The sequence below is a fragment of the Mastomys coucha genome, chromosome X, assembly GCF_008632895.1.
Source record: "Mastomys coucha isolate ucsf_1 chromosome X, UCSF_Mcou_1, whole genome shotgun sequence".
NCBI lineage: Eukaryota > Metazoa > Chordata > Mammalia > Rodentia > Muridae > Mastomys > Mastomys coucha.
Genome location: NC_045030.1, coordinates 4,270,210 through 4,291,374, shown reverse-complemented (window position 1 = coordinate 4,291,374; position 21,165 = coordinate 4,270,210). Strand labels below are relative to the sequence as shown.

General features: G+C 37.6%; 1 protein-coding gene across 1 annotated transcript in view; it reads right to left on the bottom strand.

The window, feature by feature from the left end:
* Positions 1-21,165, bottom strand: part of Sytl5 (synaptotagmin like 5) — a 187,995-nt gene that overhangs the window by 36,456 nt on the left and 130,374 nt on the right. The window contains exons 8-9 of the mRNA XM_031372005.1: positions 14,652-14,786; positions 4,374-4,510 (exon numbers count right to left, since the gene is read on the bottom strand). Coding sequence (XP_031227865.1) covers positions 4,374-4,510; positions 14,652-14,786 — 272 coding nt within the window. The remainder of the gene's footprint in view (positions 1-4,373; positions 4,511-14,651; positions 14,787-21,165) is intronic.

The window sequence follows — 21,165 nt, the reverse complement described above, 5'->3', positions numbered from 1 at the left end:
TTTCTGACATGAAACCTCAAGAACTGTAGGCTAAAGCAAAATTCTATTTTTAATTTGTTGTATCTCAGGCATTGTTGCAATACTGGAAAACCAAACATGTAGAATCTTCTTATTAATTTTGTGTCTAGCTAGAGCAGTGGTTCTCAACCTTCGTAATGCTGTGACTCTTTAATACAGTTCCACATCTTGTGGTGACCTCCAACCACAACATGATTTTCATTGGTACTTCATACCTGTACTTTTGCTATGGTTGTGAGTTGTAATATAAACCTCTATGTTTTCTGAGGGTCTTAGGAGACCCCTGTAAAAGGGTCATTTGATCCCCAAAGAGGTCCATAGCCCACAGTTTGAGACCCTCTGGGCTACACCCTAGAAAGCTGACTCACATACATCTTACTTTTTCTGTCAACATTTAAACTAAGACCTTGTCATCTTTTCCATTTAAAAGGCTATGTGATCAAAATTCAACATATATGTTGAAATAAAAATGTCATGCATGCATAATGCCTAGCAATGTTTATAAGAATGGAGAGACTTGTAAGGAGTAGGTGAAGTGCTGAGTGAATGTATTGTTTGACATGAGAATGGCCATGACAAGAACATGCCTTATTACTGTGTGTGTGTGTGTTTGTGAGTGTGTGTGTGTGTGTGTGTGTGTATGTGTGTGTATAACTTACTGAGTCCATTTAGCATTGTTCATGCATATACATGTCCAGTGCTGACCACTGGGATTCAAAAAGCTATGCAGGAGCACAGCCTTAGAGGAAACAGATTCTCTTCTTCAGCAGCCATGTCACTGAGATTTCATAGGGACATTTTTCTCTGTCATGTCTAATGGGCACACTATCTAGCTAAGCTTTATTTAACATTAAAAAAGAGAAACCTGTGGGCCTCTTGAGAACTAGGGTAAGGTTAAATGCCCATGAAAATGGCACCATGATATAATAATTGTTAAAACCAAAAGAGATTTTACCATTTTTCTTTATAAACAGTTAAATAGTACCCTACAGGCTGAGTTCACTCCTGGTTGCCTGACATCTTAAGACATTCAGGAATACTTTAATAAGGCCTCCACAGATAGATTTGCCCCTTACTTGCTTAGCATGTTAATCAATTCAGCTCCAGTAGACTCTATTCATTATTTCATCATTTTCAACATGTAAGACCTATAGCAGAAAGTATATTTCTTCTAATTTCTCTAATTAGCATAGGGTAGCAAAGTTTATCCAAACTGTGACAGAGGTCAAATAGATGAATTAGTTTAGGTCCGTTTTTAACAGCTCATCAGAAAATTCTTAATACATGGAAGACCTCTAATGAAGCAAGACTAAGCTCCTTACTAGCAATTATGATGATGGAAAAATTTTCCACAGGTGATCTGGTGGTGCCATTAATAGTGAACATTAATAGGTAACTTAGCATTGTATAGTCATTTACATATAACACATGCTCTAGAGCAGTGGTTCTCAGACTGTGGGTTGCGACCCTTTGGGGAGCTGAACAACTCTTTCACAGGGGTTGCCTAAGACTGTTACAAAACACAGATATTTACAATATTATTATAAATATTTACAATAATTACAATATTATAATCTGTTATATTCATAACAGTAGCAAAATTACCATTATGAGGTAGCAGCGAAAATGATTTTATGGTTTGGGGTTCACCACAGCATGAGGAACTGTATTAAAGGGTAGCAACATTAGGAAGGTTGAGAACCACTGCTCTAGATGTTCAGGTGAAGCATAAAATTAGCAATTTATAATACAGCACAGAGACATTCATTTCCTAAAAGTTTTTTCATTTATAGGAGAAAATGTCACCTTTGTCACAGACACATACATACACATAATTGTACCCAAGTGCACACACACACTTACACCCCCATGCATACACACACAGATGTACCCACATGTATACACACACACACTTCCACCCACATGCACATATATACACACACTGTACCCATAAGCATATATACACACACTTGCACCTACATGCACACACACACACACACACTTGCACCCACGCATATATACCTTTCATCAGGAAAATAATATGATTTATGAATTGCTTTTCTGTCCTATTAACAGAAGAAAATATTTTCTTCTTTCTGCTTTGAAAGCACTCACTTAGACCAGCTAGAATAGAAGAGCAAGCAAGCTCCACACCATCACTGTCTAGTCAGAGTAAATCTTCCCAATTTCATTGTAGGAGATTCATCCAGACAAAATTGTTCTTTCCCCTTAAATAATACATGGGAAGATAGATCATCCTTGTTTTGAGATGGATCAAACTGGATTAGCTCATGGCAACTGGACTGACCGTCAGCTGCTACAACCAGCATAAAGAACCTGAGGTGAAAGCATGCCTGATTTGCTAAAGGAAAACTAAAGGGACAGCGGAGGGAAGTAAGGGAAACCCAGAGGCCATTTGGAAAGCCTTTGCCATACTACAGTCATTAGAAAGAGCTTGGGAACAGGGAGGCAGCAGCAGCAAGGGTAGGGAGCAATCAGACTGTCAGTATTTTGGAAGAAGCATCAAAAGACATTTGGACAGATTGAATATCAGTGATTGATCTGTTCCAATAAAGCCTAAATTGTACTTCCTTAGATAAAAGGCATAATTTTAATTTCATGCATATTTATACTAAGCTCAGCAAGTGGATTTGTTTAGCAGTCAGAAAAGTGCATAGGTTGTTGATGACTATATTTCCTTCTTTGGTAACCTAACAAGGAATGATATTTAATGTATTTATGAGCTGGTAGGGAGGAGACACTGAGAAGATACTTGTACAAGGCTCAGGGACCTTGCATGCCTTATAAAGAAACCTGTGACAAGAGAAAAGTATGAGGAAGGGGGGGCTGGAAATAATGATGATGTTTTCCAACTATTATGATATTAAAGTGTTCAAAAACGTTATCATCTGCTGTGCCTGTGCAGTGAGTAGCAGCTGACTGTCAGTCCAGTTGCCATGAGTTAATCCAGTTTGATCCATCTCAAAACAAGGATGCTCTATCTTCCTACGTATTACTTGAGGGGAAAGAACAATTTTGTCTGGATGAATCTCTTACAATGAAATTGGGAAGATTTACTCTGACTAGACAGTGATGGTGTGGAGCTTGCTTGCTCTTCTATTCTAGCTGGTCTAAGCTGGTGCTTTCAAGGAGGGGGAAAGGAAATATTTTCTTGTTACTAAGACAGAAAAGCAATTCATAAATCACATTATTTTCCTGATGAAGGATATATATATATGTGTGTTCAGATATTTTGCAAACTATTTAAGACAGGGCACTTATGTTTAAAGATGGAGCAGCAGCTTTCTTGTTTGTATCTCTCAATGCCCTTGTCTATCTGGAGTACACTGCCCAGACATTTGCATGGCTAATTCTTTTCATTTATTTTCAATCTTTCCTTGTTCAGGGCCTTTCAGGAGGTTTCATTTCACTAAATCATGGCTAAATCAAGTATTGACATTCATATATTAAGATTTCTTAATATAGATGCCACCAATATTAAATTTCCTGCTTAATAAAAAAGTCTAGTTGGGCAGTGGTGGCACACACCTTTAATCCCAGCACTTGAAAGGCAGAGGCAGGTGGATTTCCAAGTTTAAGGCCAGCCTGATCTACAGAGTGAGTTCCAGGATAGCCAGGGCTACACAGAGAAGTTTTGAAAAACAACAAACAAACAAACAACAACAGCAACAAAACCCAAAAAACCAAAACCAAAAACAAAGTCTAATAGATGGTAACTTAATTCTAAGAAGACTTCAAATAAAATAGTTGATAAAAGAAAGTATTATTCCCAAATGCTTGGTGATTTTTCTTCCTTAAAGGAAAAAAAAAAGGTGATACAAAAGATCATTTGACATATATTTGGCTATGCATATGTATATGTATATATGTGTGTGGGTATTTATGTACACACACACATATATAATAGTAACTTTAAGTCTTAATTACATGTCTGACTTCTCATTTTAACATACGTAAAGAAAGGAAAATTATGAGTTGAAGGTTCTACTTTTCCTGTAGACTATCAATCAGCTTAGAAAAAAATTAGTATAGCTAATTTATAAATATGTCCTCTGAGAAGTAACATGAAGGATGGAAGTCAGAACTTCCAATCAACTTTTATATTTGTTTAAATCACACAGACATTTAAATGCCTGTCATGTGATACCACCTTTAATACCTGGCTTGCCCTTTCTTTTTGATTTTGGGTTTCTAGGTCAATGCTAAGGATACATTCCTTTCAATAGCATAAGCGACATGCTCTGACATACAGAGAATTTAAACCCAGTCATGGGTGGTAGTAAAACTAAGTCCCAGAGACTGGGTATCTTTTTATAGTTGTTTACTTACTCTACTGTTGATGGAGGTCACACTACGAGTACTTGGGGCTGGTGACCTCTGAGTGCCTGGGATTCCACCATTGTTGTAGCTGCTTCTTGATGTTATTCGTCCAGCCTCCTGGTCAATGAGATCTGATGAAGTGGTACTTCCCCTAAATGAGAGGACGGATCACATTCTGACTTTGACATCAGACAAAGACACTGGCTAGGAAATGTTTAGGAGGAAAATGATGAGGGATGCAAACCACCCCAGTTCACTAGGACCATACTGGAGCAGTTTTCAGGATACCTTCCTCAAATACCTGCAGGACTTCACCAGGTCCTATGCCCCACATCCTGACTTATCTAACTCAACTGTCTTTTAATAGCTTCATCTTACCTTGCAGACTTTATTTCCCATTTTCATGAGCACTCTGATATATTATGTATCTCTAAACTGACCAAATTTACAGGCACATACATCTAAGTCATTTGTTTCCTTTCCCCACATTTCATTTTCATTCTTTATTGGTATATCTATGTATATTGTTTGGCATTCTAATTCTTATGCATATGTCAGTCTTGAATGTATTCTTAATTAACTGTGTAGGCTGTCATCTCCAGCATCCTCCTTTGTACAGAGTCACTCAGTTATACTTATCAATGGTTAGAAATTAGAGTTCAGTTCTTAGTCTGACTCATGCTATAAAATAGTGACACTGGATAAATGGACTCAAATCGCCTTCATGTTTGAGAAAATGATGTGATTCTATTGAGTGAGGAAAAAATGCAATTCCTGCTCAGGAGGTGATCACAGGGTTCTTCTTCAGTGGAGCGTCACCAGTAAACATAGAACTCAGACAAATTAGAATTTAAAAGAAAGATTTGTCTCTGGGAGGCCTGCTCTTTTATGAAGGGAAATGGAGGAGGAGTGGATCTGGAAGACATGGGTAGTGTTGAGAGGGTGGCTGGGAGGTGAACAGAGGGGACACTGCAGTTGGGATATAATGTATGAGAGGAGAATACATTTTAAAAAATCATTCTTCTTTTATTCCTTATCCACAGTGAGTCCAAAATAGGCTAGTAAATAAAAATATAGTGTGTTTTCCATTACTATTTTTGTAAATTATAATAATAAGCATATAATTGATAAGGTATACTAACAATCAACAGTGAATGGGGTTTACAGTTGAGCCAGCTAGAGGGAAAAACAAACAGAATAAAAAAAGATTATTTTTGTTTTGTTCTTTGAGGTGGGGGTCTCACAATTCTGTTGTGGTTGATCTAGAACTCACACAGATCTGCCTGCCTCCTGAGGGCTGGCATTGAAGCTGTATACTAGCATACCAGGCAAAGAAAGAACTGTAACAATGTTTGAAACTACTACCAGAAAAATAAATCTGGCAAGAGAAGGAACAGGCAATGACCATCATAGATGTCAACCATAACTCCTGAATATTTTTCTGACTGGGTGCTAGAGAAGCCACCAAAGCAAATTATTCCCTGATTGACATCACCAGCCCCTATGCACGCAGCAGCAGTATTTATTATATTTCAGGTCTTCATCAGTTTCCATTTCCTCAAAATAACATTTCTATTTTAATGATGAGAAAAGTGAGTCTTAATGACATTAAATATGAGTAGGGCATGATGTACCCAACCATTACTGTCAGTATTCCAGGAGCCAATATGGGGAAATCATGAGTTTGAGGCTAGCTTGGATTAGTTAAGTGGGGTCTTATAAAACAAAAAAGAAGGGAGAGAGAACCATCATTCTTGCCTTTTCTGCCCATGTGTTTTTTTTCCTCTGGTCTGAGGACCAGCAAAAAGGGGGAAGGGAAAGGGCACTGGGAAGCAAATAAAGATAATGTATGATGATATAAATAAATGACAATTTCACAGTGAATTTTGCTATCTTCTCTGCTAACTAAAAATATTAATAAAAGAGCTACTGTATTCACATACACACTACTATATCACCTTACTGTCACTAAGTTAATACTCAGAGAAGGGATTAAAAACAATATTATACATCCACCCAAGCCTGAGCTGATTTCTTCTGCTTTTTCATACTGACTGTCATCTCACTCATATCAAGTCATACTAATCAGGAGAATTCCTCTATGTCAAATTCTTTTGTTAACATGTAGCATCTCTGCCCTCCTCTTTCTAGGGATAACTCCAAATTACAGTGCTATGGATATATCTCAGAGAAGTTTATGGCTGTTTTTGTTGGTTTGACAAAAACCATATTTTCTGAATTAATCATTTGATGTAATGTAAAAGTCTAAGTTTTAGGGATAATTTTCCTAGACCCTCCTCCAGTAGGCACTTCATTTAGACAACAGTTAGCCACATTCATACTTTTCCACATGCTTCTGCTCGTCTCAGAGATCCTACTTAGTTTAGGAGATTTGACACCTACCCAGTAATGTGTCATGACCACAGGTTGTTGATTCTCAGAACAATATTATTCTAGAAACACCTCTCCCTATGGCTTTAGGAAGAAAAAATCCTCTTTTAAAATATGCCTAATGGTGAATCTTTTAAAAAGAGGTCAAGAAATTACAACCAACGGGATTTGTGTGAATATTTCTGCTTCTATCTGTGTTTAAGGTCTTCCCAGATATAAGCAGTTTTGACAAAATTTCCATCATGGTTTTAATAAGTCTGACAGGGAAAGTCCTATCACTACAGAGGCTCTATAGCAGTTGGTTAATCAGAGCGATGACATTTAACAGGCTACCCTGTAAGAAGGAAACAATTCCTGTGATCCTAAGTCAGCTACTGGAAATTAGTATTGCCAACAGCACTAGCTCAGAAATGACATACACTTTCACATTTGTCCTTGACATTTACTGTGAGTGTCTCAACATATTTCCTTCTGGTTGATTAGACTAAGGAAAGGTTTAGTCTAAAGAGGCACAGAGTTTTAAATACGTAGGTGTCAAGTGTTTTGATATTATTTAAATATGACACAAATACAGGAACCTTTGCCACTTAAATAGAAAGAGGATCATAGCATCTGAGTCAAATTTAGAGAAGTTTGAAAGCCAACTATGAAAGCTCCAGTTTTGATTCAGACATTATGTTGCCATGATTTAAACACATTTTAGAAACTAATGGCAACAAATGTTCAGGCTAACAGAGTTAAGGGGAAATGGCAAGAAAGAGATACATTTGACAGAGTCTGTGGGCTTACTTATATCAGCTTACTGAGAAACACATTTTTTCTAGTTTAGACCAGTCTTCTCTATTTTTGTTCATGAAATATACTTTGAAAAGCCTACGCATTTGTTATCTCTAAGTCCACAATGTCCCCATATATTGATGATGCCCTTGAGATGCATACGTTTGTTTAGAGGATCCAAGGATAAGAAAGACAGATACTATAACTTAATGCAATATCTTCCTGGTTTATATAATACTCTTACAGGAGTGGTATCTAGGAAAGCATTTTCTGGTACCCCCCTCCTAGAATGGCTGACAGTTTTGAGCCTGTACTTCCTGGTTAAATGAGTGTGTGGAGAGGACACCCAAGAGCTACTAATATTGAGCCCAAGGCATAATACATGGTACCAAACCGAGAATGCAGAGTATTCCTTTTGAGGCTTATAAGCTTTTCTAACTTCTTTCAGTTATTTCAAATATGAAATGAACATATGGGAAAGATGGGGGAAAGAAGTTACAGTTGGAAAATAAGATAAGTCTGATAAATGAGACAGAAATATCAAAAATATAAAAAGAAAAAAGGGAAAAGTTAAATGCAGTTCTCTCTCCTAGTCTTTGGTGATCCAAAACGCTACATCTTTAATCTTTCTTACATGACCTCTTGTGGCACATCTGAAACCTCACAGTAGACACTTTGAGCATGTAATCTAAAAATCAGTATATTTTAAACTGCCTAGCTGGTTCCAACACACAGAAAAAGCTGGAAAACACTATGCTAAACTGCTCAGTAAGTCAATTTATCTCAGACATGTGTCCACTTTCATTCATCACTTTCCATGGACCAGCATGCTTCCTATTTATCATAGTGCTCACAGGAAAGTGCTGAGCTGTCCTCATGGCAACTATGATGAATGAAGATATAGTTTCTGGTGTGAGATACTAAGATTTGACAAAATGGTGGATTGAAGTATGCACATATAATATTTTTGCTGGTCAGCAAGCTAAGAATAATTTCTCATTTTTAGATTGATGATAAAAAACAAATGTATCTTATGGTACATAAAAATATGAACTTTAAATTTCAATATAAATAAATTAAATGGGATTAGCAAGCATCCATACCCTTCTATTTATATATTGTCTGTGCTGCTTTCTGCAACCAGAGAATTGAGAAGTTGAGATGGAGAATTTATGAGCCACAAAGCCAAACATATTAGCTTGAATATATAAGCCATTCACAGATATATAAACACAGAGGTACAAATGTCTACACTTAAAAAAAAAAGTCAAACTACTTGGAAAGGCCAACACATTCTGAAAGAATAAGTTATAAATGGATTATAAATACTAGTTTCTTGGTAAGGAATATTTGTGGAACTCTAGACCTCATTTGTGTCCTGCTGATAAGTATATGGATAAATCCATATTTCTCTCTGTGCTCTATCATTATCCTCACTTAAGTGCACCAAGATGCTGTCTTCTTAATCCCTCAATCGTCTAATAATGTGCTTTAGGATGTTTATAACAGTTTGTGGCTTTGATTCCCCATCCTTTGCTTCCACTAAAGGGGGGGTTCTACTTACTCAAAAGAAGTTAATATAGAAAAATAAGATTTAGTAGATCTGAATGTTAGAGTAACGGTAGCAGAAAGCTTATGCAAATGTTCAAATAATAACTGATTTGATGTAAGGCCCACTTCATAAGATGGAAATAATCTCCAGTACTGCTTGGGTGCCCAAGAACCAGAACAGGAACTACCAGTCTTTAAAAAAATAAAAATAGTGATAAGAACAACTCCTAATAATATTCTGATATGTTCATAGGTCAGTACCTTATTCATCCATCATCAGAGATGCACAGCCAGATAGTATGGAGAGAGATAGAGAAAGAGAGAGAGAGAGAGAGAGAGAGAGAGAGAGAGAGAGTTTTGAATGTGCATTATGGATGGAGTCTGTGTGTATGGAGATCAGTAGGCAATGTTGAGTATCATTTTTCAGGTGCAATTTACCTGTCTTTTGACACAGTCTCTCAGTGGCACTGAACTCACCAAGTAGGCTAGCCTGGCTATGGGGCCCCAGGCACAAACCTAGCTCCTCCCCATGTGCTGGTATATTATAAGCATGTACCACAGTTACCTGATATGTTAAAAATAAAATATCAATATGGAACTCAGTTGCTCTATATCAGACACAGGTAAATTTATAGAATAGAATTCACAAGATTTTAGAGATACAACATATGTGAAAACAATGTTAAACCCTATTTTTTAAAAGAGTTTGCTAAATAAATTATAGTGTGTCATCTAGAGAAAAGGTTGGGGGGAGGACAAAGAAACTAGTATTGACTATGAATGTGATCCCTAATCCAAGCTAGAACACTCCCACCTTGCTAGAGTATATTATCATGGAGGGGATGCTGCCTACTAGAAATCTTAGTTGTAAAGAAGATAATAAAAATCCTACTTGGAACAGGAAATTAATATTACTTATAATTAAAGTACAGTCAGGGACTGGAGAGATGGCTCAGTGGTTAAGAATATTGACTGGTCTTCCAGAGGTCCTGAGTTTAATTCCCAGCAACCACATGGTGGCTCACAACCATCTGTAATGAGATCTGATGCCCTCTTCTGGTGTGTCTGAAGACAGCTACAGTGTACTTATAATAAATAAATAAATAAATACATCTTAAAAAGGTATATATATATAAAAGAAAGTACAGATAGTATTACATCATATGATAGATTTAAGAAACTTACTTTCTCAAAATAATATACATATGGAAATATAAAATCATAGAGGTAAAAAAATACACCCTGTTTCCAGGAAACCATGAAACACAGAAAAGTGGGGCTTGGAATAAGGATGAGGTTAGTGAAGGACTGGATTTAGTGCTATCATCTCTGTTTTTGGTTTGGAGCCAAGCAATGCAGCTTGTAAAACTTCAGAAACAGTGTGACAATCAATAAGAGCAATTAAAAGTAAAAGAATAATTCTAGTGTGTGTGTATGTGTATGTGCACGTGTGTGTGTGTGTGCATATGCATATGTGTGTGTGTGTATATATGTAGGGGACCAAAGAGAAAGGAAGAATAACAAAGTGGATGCTTATCCATAACTTCCAGTAACATGAACAAAATGCTGCCTAGAAATACATCCACTTCTACTACACAACAGATTTCAAGGGTTCTGTATTTTTCATGTGATGATAAGGAGACACTTCTCTTACATCCTATTACTAATACTCTCCATAGCTTCTAAGGGCCTTTCTGATGCTGCTTTGTACTTCATGCCTTTAAGATTTGTCCATTGAGACTGGAGCTGCAGGTCCAGAAATGCCTTGAAATTTTTTCCTTCTAACCCACATGGTAGAAAACTTAGATAAAATACAAAACTCTTAAATTTGAATTTCATATAGACAGTTTATTAAGAATTAAGTTTTCTAATATTTCACTGTATATACTTATAGTAAAAAATATTATCTCAAGTTCTTATTTATCTGAATATCCTTTATCTTTACTTGTTAAGCAAGGAAACCCTGCATGGAGGAATCCATAGTCAGTGACTGACTTAGGTCAGAGTAAAATGGCCTAGCTCCTCCAACTGCAAAAGGACATAGTTTGTATTCCTAAGGCTGTGGCTGGGGTCTCAGACTAAGTCTAAACCTGACATGCATCATTACCTAGCCATCACATTCCCTCTTCTGCCTCTCCTAATGCTCTTATATTAGAGGCTGGAGAGTTGGGAGGTGGTTTGAGAGTTAAGAGCACTTTTGGCTCTTCTAGAGGACCTATGTTCATTTCCCAGCACCCACATGGAGTTACACTTTGTAACTCCAGTTTCAGAGGTGGCCTCTGTGGGCACTACACTCACTTGTGATGCAGAGAAATACAATCAGGCCAAACACTCATACCCATAAAATAAATTTTTAAAAATTAAGTCAATTGGCTGATTAATCATTTACATGAATCCTTGTCTGGAGGTCTGTTTCTGATAGAGCATAGCAACCACTCACTAGAACTTAGAAAGAATTTGGGGTAGCTGCTGTGAGTAGTATCCCATTTATTAATGGCAGTAGACAACCTTTTAAAAACTATCCTTCGTTTCGTATGTCTGGTCCCTAGCACCAAGTGAATAACCATTTGTTATTCTCTCCTGAAGGGCTTTGCCTTTCCCATTCTGTTTATAGTTCTCCAGCTTTGAAACCACTTAAGAGAAATAAATCAATTAGGCATCTGATGAAACATCATTTCTGCTCATATATGATGTAAGTTTTTAAAAGGAATGTCTTAGCCCAGATGCTCCAGGAAAAGACCAATATGCCATGCAGAAATAATATGCTTCATCAAGAAAAGAGGAGCATGATTGCTAAGCTGGGTCAGGTCATAGATGAAAGAGATGAGCATCTCACAATTTCTTTAGATGATAGTTAAGAAAAGATAGCTCCCCCACTTCAACATTTTAAGGAAACACATGGGGCAAGGGAATGAAGCTCATTATGGAAATCCATTAGTAAACCATTACCAAGGTCAATACATGTCCAGGGAAAGGACAGTTTGCTCTTTGGATCTTTTGAGCATTTTCACTTTTCTTAGTAGGAAAACATTACTCTTGACATGCAAGAGCCAAATGACCCTGATGACAATATTTCAATTTTCTATAAACTATTTTAGATATTCACAACTTAAAAGAAAACTGTGAAAGGATGCAGGGATGTCACCCTCCACAATAGATGGCTCCCAGCAAGGACTTAGTTCTATTTAGGAGGCAGGCCACTAAAGATTTTGACCATGCCATAGTGAATATGTAGATAACACAAATAGGACTTTTTTTTGGCTAGAGGAGAGGTCACAAGGGTGGGGTTTAGACAGGCAAGAACTGGTAAGTGAATGTCATAGGGGTTTATGAACCAATAAAAAATATGTTGGAACAAAAAGATAAAGTCTTCTTTGGGTACATGAAAGAGGTATCTGGGAGAGGTTGGAGGTAGAAGTGGGGAATGAGTATGATGCAGATAGATTGTGTGCATGTATGAAATTTCCAAAGAATAAATACAAAGATTTTAAAAGTCTATTTACAATCTGTCTTTCAGTTTATAATTATAAGAAAATCTGGTGTCAAAACACCAGTATTTGATGAAACATGCCCATATGGTATTACTGCTTTATAATTACTCATGCCTAGCAATAGAGAAGACAAAAGACACAAACCCAGGCAAAATGATTCTGAAATAACAGCATCAGCACCTTCATCATTTAGAGAAAGCTGCTTGTCCTTGATGAGCTAATATAAGGCAAATAATTCAAAATCACATTATCTAGTTTTGCTTGATAGGCCTGGGATCCTCTGTTTTCTTTAAACAAGGAACTCATTCTTCCCTCTTTTTATATACTGTCCCTCTTAAAATGTTAGCCTGAAGTGTAAAATAGTATGATGGTGCTGGAGAGATGGAGAGATGGTTCAGGAGTTATGAACTCTGGCTGCTCTTCTAAGGGACCCAAGTTTGATTTCCTGCACCCACATGGCAGCTCTGAGTCACCTGTGATGCCAGTCCCAGGGAATCCAATGCCCCATTCCAGCCTCAATGGGCACTAAGCATGCATTCAGTGCAAATTCATATGTGCAGCACAACACCAAGTACAATAAAATTTAAATCTATTAATAAAAAATAAAACAAGATGGCTCAACCACAGGTTCCCAAGGAAGCTGAGAAGAAGAGACCGATGCCTTTGAATACCTTTCATCTCTGCTCAGAGAAGCAAAAAGGAAAATTAAAATTGACATTCATATTCATTCTCTCTCTCTCTCTCTCTCTGTCTCTCTCTCTCTCTCTCTCTCTCTCTCTCTCTCTCTCTCTCCTCATTTTCTCATTTTGAATTTCTGAGACATGCTCTCATCATGAAGCCAAAGCTGCTCTTTTACTCATTATGTAGCCCAGGCTATTCTGAAATTCTCAGCCATTGTTCTGCTTTCTCATTCTGGAAGCTGATTTGACTGGTATGCAAAAGCATTCCTGATTTGAAGAGAGAAAATTGACAAAGGCAGCATAGATGGCAAGCCAAGTGAAACTATTGCCAAGGACAAAGATGCTTTGGTTGTTTTAATCACATAGGGGATATATCTGCATTTTTAAATGTTTGGGAAAGTCTGTACACAATACTGATCCTCTGATAAATGATTTCTTTCTTACGTATTTTTTTCTCTACAGTCTTATATAAAGTGGCATGTAGAGGAATTCTAGAGAAAAAAATAAAACTCATATGAACAGTTACCATAACACTAATAAAAATGTCAATAGTCAAAAGAATGTTTCTTCTCCAGAAAAATTCCAGCCTATATGACATTACAACATGTGAGGTGTTTGACTCCATACTCAGCACCACAGTGAGAAAATGGGGCAGTTAGAAGAAAAATAAAATTCTGCTTGTAGAACCTAAAGAGAAAGAAATGGAAAGACTAGAAGCCTGAGCACCCAAAACCAAATTGGAGTTAATGTGCACAAATCAATATACCATGAGAGCAGGTAATTTTTTCTTACCTTTAGCTTTGATAGTAATGAAAATAAGTCCTGACTTATGCTAAAACAAGACAGACAATCAGAACTGATTAGAAGTGACTATGCTCTTGGCTACTGTCACTTTTTCTCTTTGCTTCTCCTGACAAGTGATGACATTATGCACAAGACAATCTCATTTGACCCATCTGGAAATCAGAGGTAGTGGAACAAGAAATAAATGGAATTACAAAAAAATTCTCTGGGGCAGCATACATGATGAAACTATTAATGCTTTTTGAAAGCTACAAGGAGTGGATATGACACTTAGAGGATTTTGTTTTAGAAGTTGAAACAGAAAAAAAGATTAAGAAATGGATGAAAGAATTACCTGCCATGTACATCTCTGTTTGAACTATAGCCCCAACTTCCCAAGTATGAGGTTGTATTATTTCAGATGACACAAATCTTTCTAACAACTGTAAGTTGAGAGGGAAGGTTTTCTGTAACAACTGAAATTTTTCTTCTTGTCTTTGTGTAGCATAGGTATTCTCTGTGTGCCAAGCCTTTACAGATACTTAGACATACTACATGGGTGGAAAGTCATCAAATTAATTCCCAGGTTGTGTCATTGTTCAATTTGCATGTCTCTTACCTGTCTGAACCATAAGCTGACTTGAAACTCTGAAGATTTTGACTGTCTAGGTCCAAGCTATAGCTCCTTCCGCTTTCAGGTTTTGGAGTTCTGATTTCTCCTCTGGTTGCTGATCTGAACTTGCTAAGAAGAAAACTGGAAAGAAACATGAATTTAAGAGTAAGATAAGAAAACTCTTCATTATACCTGTAGACTAATGTACCTGTCAACCCCCATCAGAGAACCTTCTGTTTGCAATAGATGGTGATTAATACAGACACACAACTGGAAAGAGCACAGAAAATATGAGACTACAGAAGGCATAGCTCTAAAAGGGATATAAAGGGAGTGTACCCCTCCCCCCAAAGCTCAGGGATCACGGCAGAAGAGGGCACAGAAAGAGTGAAGGGATAGAGGTGGTAGACAACTGCAAGGAAACAATATCTTCTGGACATGTATGAACACAATGGTTGTGACAGCATGCAAAAACATATAAAACAAAAAAGTCAAAGTCAGACAAATCCCCAGTGTGGAGATGAGAAATAGGCACTAAATCCTTCCCCTGCCAGTAGAGCAATTGCCAATCTCTAGGGAGAGAGAGAGTTAGGCAGAGTTGGTTTTCTCTAAGGATGTAGCCCCTGGGAAGTCAACTGCATTCAAGTGGAAGGCCACATATCTAAGAATCTTTAGATATCACAAATGTCTTGATGGGTTAAAAGAAAAAAGTAAAGTAGGGGTTGGCACAACAATGCAGCAGGTAAGATCACTGATTGCTCTTCAGGAAGATTTAAGTTCAACTCATGAGGTGGTTCACAACAGTGTGCAATTCAGTTCTGACACTCTCTTCTGGCAACTTTGGGTACAAGGCACACACACACACACACACACACACACACAGAGAGAGAGAGAGAGAGAGACAGAGACAGAGACAGAGACAGAGACAGAGAGACAGAGAGAGAGACAGAGACAGAGACAGACAGAGACAGAGACAGAGACAGAGAGAGACAGAGAGAGACAGAGCATGTTTAGTAAAAACAAAGAACAGGATTTCATTCTCCAGCACCAAAGTGAATTAGCAAATAAAATTTATATTTCTTTCATCAATAAATGATTGTTCAATAAAAGAGCAGGGCTAGGGGTTCTTAGGAGTTAGGGGCAAGTCCCTCTAGTTCTCTAGCAAGCATACTACTTGTTTATAAGCCAAGTCTCTGTCCCTGCTAAGCAAACGACTATCTAGTTTGGAAACTCATCAGTGATAGCTGAGAGAGAAAAGCATGTTCTAGACTGAGACTCTTTGCAAGAATTCTGAAATAGGGAATTACATATAACTTGCACAGAAAGGAAATGATTTTCTGGAATGAACAAAGGCAGCAAGTTAGACCACAGCCCTGTTAGAGTAGTGACTCCCTTTCTCATTAATGGAACCCAGAACAACTCTGGGGAATGAAAGAATATGCTATGTACATTTTCTGTTCTTATTAAGCATGCGCTGTATCACTGAGCTAGACTGTAAATAGCATATCTTTTAAATTTATTACTTCTTAAACAGTTTTATTACAGTTTTCAATGTATTTTAAATATACTCACTCCCCCAACTTGTTACCAATCCACCCTTCCTTCCCCTTTGACTCAAATTTGTGTTTTCTCTCTAGCACTCTCTTTCTCTCTCCCCCTCCTTCTTTCATGTGTATGTTTGCATGTGTGCATGAGTGTGTGTGTGTGTGTGTGTGTGTGTGTGTGTGCGTGTGTGTATGAACACTCACGGACATGTGTGCGTGTGTGTAAATTTTTTGTAGATTCTTTGAATGAATCACCTTTACACTTTCCTTGGCATCTATCCTGTGGTAATGAGGTTTACACAGTGAAAGTTCTTGTGCTGAGTGAAATCTGATTGCATTACTACTTCATGGAGTTAATTGGAAATTAAACAAAAATAGTTTTTGAGGTAATGGAGTTCAAGTCCTTGTTCAGGATATTGAACACTCTAAACATGGCTGTTTCTAAATATATTTAAATATGGTTGGCACTAATTGGACTCAGGGGTTTATTAATAATAACAATAATTTTACAAAGAGCACATCAAGTACAAGAGGAGATGGCTTGACAAGCCCTAGAGGGAGTTGGTGGGAGGTAGTATAGTTAGATAAGATCAAAGTGCATTATATACAGATATGAAATTTTCAAAGAATTAATAAAAATATTAAAAATAACAAAATCTCAGCTATATTCTTTAGCAAATGATGCTGGGTGCAACCATTTCATTTATTTTATATTCAACAGTGTTCTATATGAATAAATGGATTCCAAAGGTACTGGCATAATCTTAATAGAATCTACAAAGTTATCTCTGCTTCAAAGGACCCTGACAAAATGTCACTGTTAAATTGTCAGAACCTTCATTCTACTGGAAAATTGTATTTGTGGTGAGAATGATGCTTAATATAATGTCAGTCTTTGCTGCTTGGAGAAGCACCTTGTACATGCCCTTGCCTCTAAACTTTTAAGGTGTCTCTTCTGCTCAGAATCACCCCTTCTTCCTTTTCACAGTCTGAACCTGACTCATTCCTCAAGCTCCTTTCAAGCTGCTTGTAATCAGATGTGTGTGTCTTGATGTCTCTTGTAGCACCATAAAAGCAGCTATTATCTATTTAATATGTGACATTTATAGCCTCTGACATCTCTGTGACTTATTAACACATCATTGTTTCTAGAGAGAGCTCAATAGCTTGTATTGTCATGTTATATTTTCATATAAGCCTTTAAAACAGTAACTTTTTAGGAGATAAACTTTTCTCTCTAACTGGATGTTACAATCTTTGATGGCAGAACTACAGCTGCCAGTTTTGAGTCCCAGCAGGGCTCAGCCCTGTGCTATGGTGGTTTGGATGAGTCAGGATTGATGTAACTCATTTTTGTCAGTTATTGTTTTCCAGCTCCAAAATTCCTTGTGTGACCTCATTCTGTGACAGCTGAACCAAGTTCTGAAAACTATAGTTTTTAACAGAATCAGTAGGCTCTGAGATACTTATTTATTCAATCCATTGATTCTTTCTAAGGAGTTAGATACTATGTTAGATGTCTTGACACCAAAGTTAGGAAGGCCCTGGGAAGCACTAAAAGAGCTTACCATTAAGTCGATATATATTGGGTAAGCAGAGTACATAGTGACAAGAGATGCACATGTACAAGGCATTGTGGGAATCCCCCAAAATAAAGGAATACAATAGGATGGGGGGATTAATGCCTAGGATAGGAATTTGAGAAATTTTAGAAAATTGTTTAAATTTATCTCTGCTAATTAGTGAATGATGGACTTAGTCACAAGAGTTTGAGTAATTTTACACTTTTATTTCATCTCCGCTCATGCTTCAGAACACTGAAAACCAAAAATACTTCTTTTAGTGCTAGTTACAATCACAGTCATTGTCAGCATTTCATGTTGGTTTCTGTAGAGGAATTTTCATTTATTATCTGATTGGCTAATAAAGATAACAAATAGACAATCACTAGGTGAAAATGAGGAGGTGGGTTTTCTGGGAGGAGGAGAAGTTGAAGGATATGTTGGATAGAGGAGGACAGAGGGAGAAAAGTTGGAAGGAAGATGGAGCAGAAGCCCATGGCCTGGAGAAACTGCAAGTAGCTGGGATTTCATAGCTCGGGTAGAAAGTAGTGTAGAGGCATATCTGCCCAATACAGGTGTGCAATTTTTAAATATATAACTGAGTTGCATTTTCCTTGCATGGGCTTATTGGGGTTGGAGATTTACCACAACTGCTGAGAAAACAATGTAATGCTACCTAGAGCAGAGCAACATGAGGCTTGGCATATCTTGGAAACCTTGCTATGAAGTCTTCATTTGGTGGTGTGGTGGGGGTGGGGCTAATTCTTTTGTGGCCCTTGGCTGCTGGTTCCCAGTGCCTCCTTGTATCTGGTTCTCTAACATATATCCCATTGCTTGTTATAGTACTAAACAGGAATATTTGCCTTCTGAACTAAGTTGAAGTGATCAACTGTGATCATTTTTTCCTTAAGGAAGTTTGTAGATTAAATAAAGAATAGAGTGTTTGAGTAACTATGTTTTAATTGGGGTTATTTAATATAGCCATAGGGAGGTTAGAGGAGAGGGATGCTGGTATTTGAAAGCAAAGGCTCTAATATGCTACTTATAGTCATGGCTGAGTATATGCCTGGAAGTAATGGGAATCACTTGGCAGCAGTACAAATACTTCTAATAAAATAAGAACTCTTGCATGTTCAGGTCAGCCAGGGAATTTATTTATAAGAGGTTGAAAGTATTTAAGATTTCCCCACCCCACATGCTCACACCCAGAAACAGCTTGACTCCTAGAAGGTCCATCATAACCAGGCTCAAAGATGAGATACCCCCACCCCAATACCTGGCCTAACTGGGACCCCCACAGGGCCCAGAAGATGCAGGACCTATCTGTCCTGCCAGAGATACATCATCCTTCTGGTCCACATCTGTACCCTACACCCACATCCAGAGATAGCCTGACTCTCAGAAGGTTTGTCATTACCAGGCTCATAGATGAGTCATGCCCTAGCCCCAATACCTGGCCTAATTGCAACCCTCATGGAGCCTAGCAGAGGCAGGACCTCTCTGCTCTGCTGGAGACACATTTTCCTTTTAGCCCACAACTTTGCCTGGGGCAGATCCAGTGCTCCAAATCCTCTCCTATACCCACACCCAGAGACAGCTTGTCTCTAAGGAGGTCCATCATATCACAGATCAGGAGCTCCAGATCCCCTCCCATACCCAGAGAAGCTTCACTCAAGGAGGTCCATTATAACCAGGCTCAAGAAAGGAACAGGGTCTAGTCAGAGACATCAAAGCCAGTTAACACCAGAGATAACCAGATGGCAAGAGGCAAGCATAAGAACATAAGCAACAGAAACCAATGCCATCAGAACCCAGTTCTCCTACCACAGCAAGCCCAGGATAACCTAACACATGTGAAAAGCAAGATTCTGACCTAAAAATCCCATCTCATGAAGATGATAGAGGACCTTAAGGAGGACCTTAACTCCCTTAAAGAAATACGGGAGAACACAGGTAAACATGTAGAAGCCCTTAAAGAGGAAACATATAAATGCCTTAAATAAATGTAGGAAAACACAATCAAAGAGGTGAAAGAATTGAACAAAAATGTCCAGATCTAAAAATGGAAATAAAAACAATAAAGAAATCACAAAGGGAGGCAACCCTGGAGATGGAAAAACCTAGGAAAGAGATCAGGAGTTACAGATGCAAGCATCACCAACAAAATACAAGAGATAGAAGAGAGAATCCCAGGCATAGAAGATATTATAAAAGATATTGACACAGCAGTAAAAACAAAAATAGAAAGTGCAAAAAGCTCTTAACCCAAAACATTCATGAAATTCAGTATACAACAAAAAGACCAAATCTAAGAATAATAGGAATAGAAGAGAGCGAAGATTACCCTTTGAAAGGGCCTGGAAACATCTTCAACAAAATCATTAAAGAAAACTTCCCCAATCTAAAGAAAGAGATAGTTATAAACATATGAGAGACCTACAGAACTCCAAATATATTGGGCCAGAAAAGAAATTCCTCCCGTCACATAATAGTCAAAGCACTAAATGCACAGAACAAAGAAAGAATATTAAAAGCTGTAAGGGAAAAAGACCAAGTAACATATAAAGGCAGACCTATCAGAATTACTCCAGACTTCTGAACAGAGAATCTAAAAGCCAGAAGACTGTAGACAGATGTCAGGCTAACTCTAAAAGAACACAAATGCCAGCCCAGGATACTATACCCAGCAAAACTCTCAATCACCATAGTTGGAGAAAACACAATATTCCATGATAAAATCAAATTTAAACAATATCTTTTTATTAATCTAGCCCTACAGAGGATAATTGAAGGAAAGCTCCAGTGCAAGGAAGGAAACTACACTCAAGGAAATCCAAGAAATTAATCATTAAACCCAAAAGAAGAGAACCACACAAACATAATACCATCTCTAACAACAAAAATAACAGGAATAAAAATACATTGATCTTTAATATATCTCAACCTCAATGGACTCAGTTCCCCAATAAAAAGACACAAGCTACCAGACTGGATGCATAACCAGGACCCAGCATTTTGCTACATACAGGAAACACACCTCAGTGACAAGGACAGACACTCCCTCAGACTAAAAGGCTGGAAAAAAATTCCAAGCAAATGGTGCGAAGAAACAAGTGGGAGTAGCCATTCTAATATGCAATAAAAGAGACTTACAACCAAAAGTTATCAGTGAGCAGGGGAAGGGGGGAGGGAACAGAGTTTTCTTTTTCCAGAGAGGTAACCAGGAGAAGAGATATCATTTGAAATGTAAATAAAGAAAATATCTATTAAAAAAAGAAATTGGAGGGATCCTACACTAGTAACTTAACAGCATATCTGAAAACTTTAGAACAAAAAGAAGCAAACATACCCAAGAGGAATAGACAGCAGGGAATAATGAAACTCAGGGCTGAAATCAACAACTAAGAAACAAAG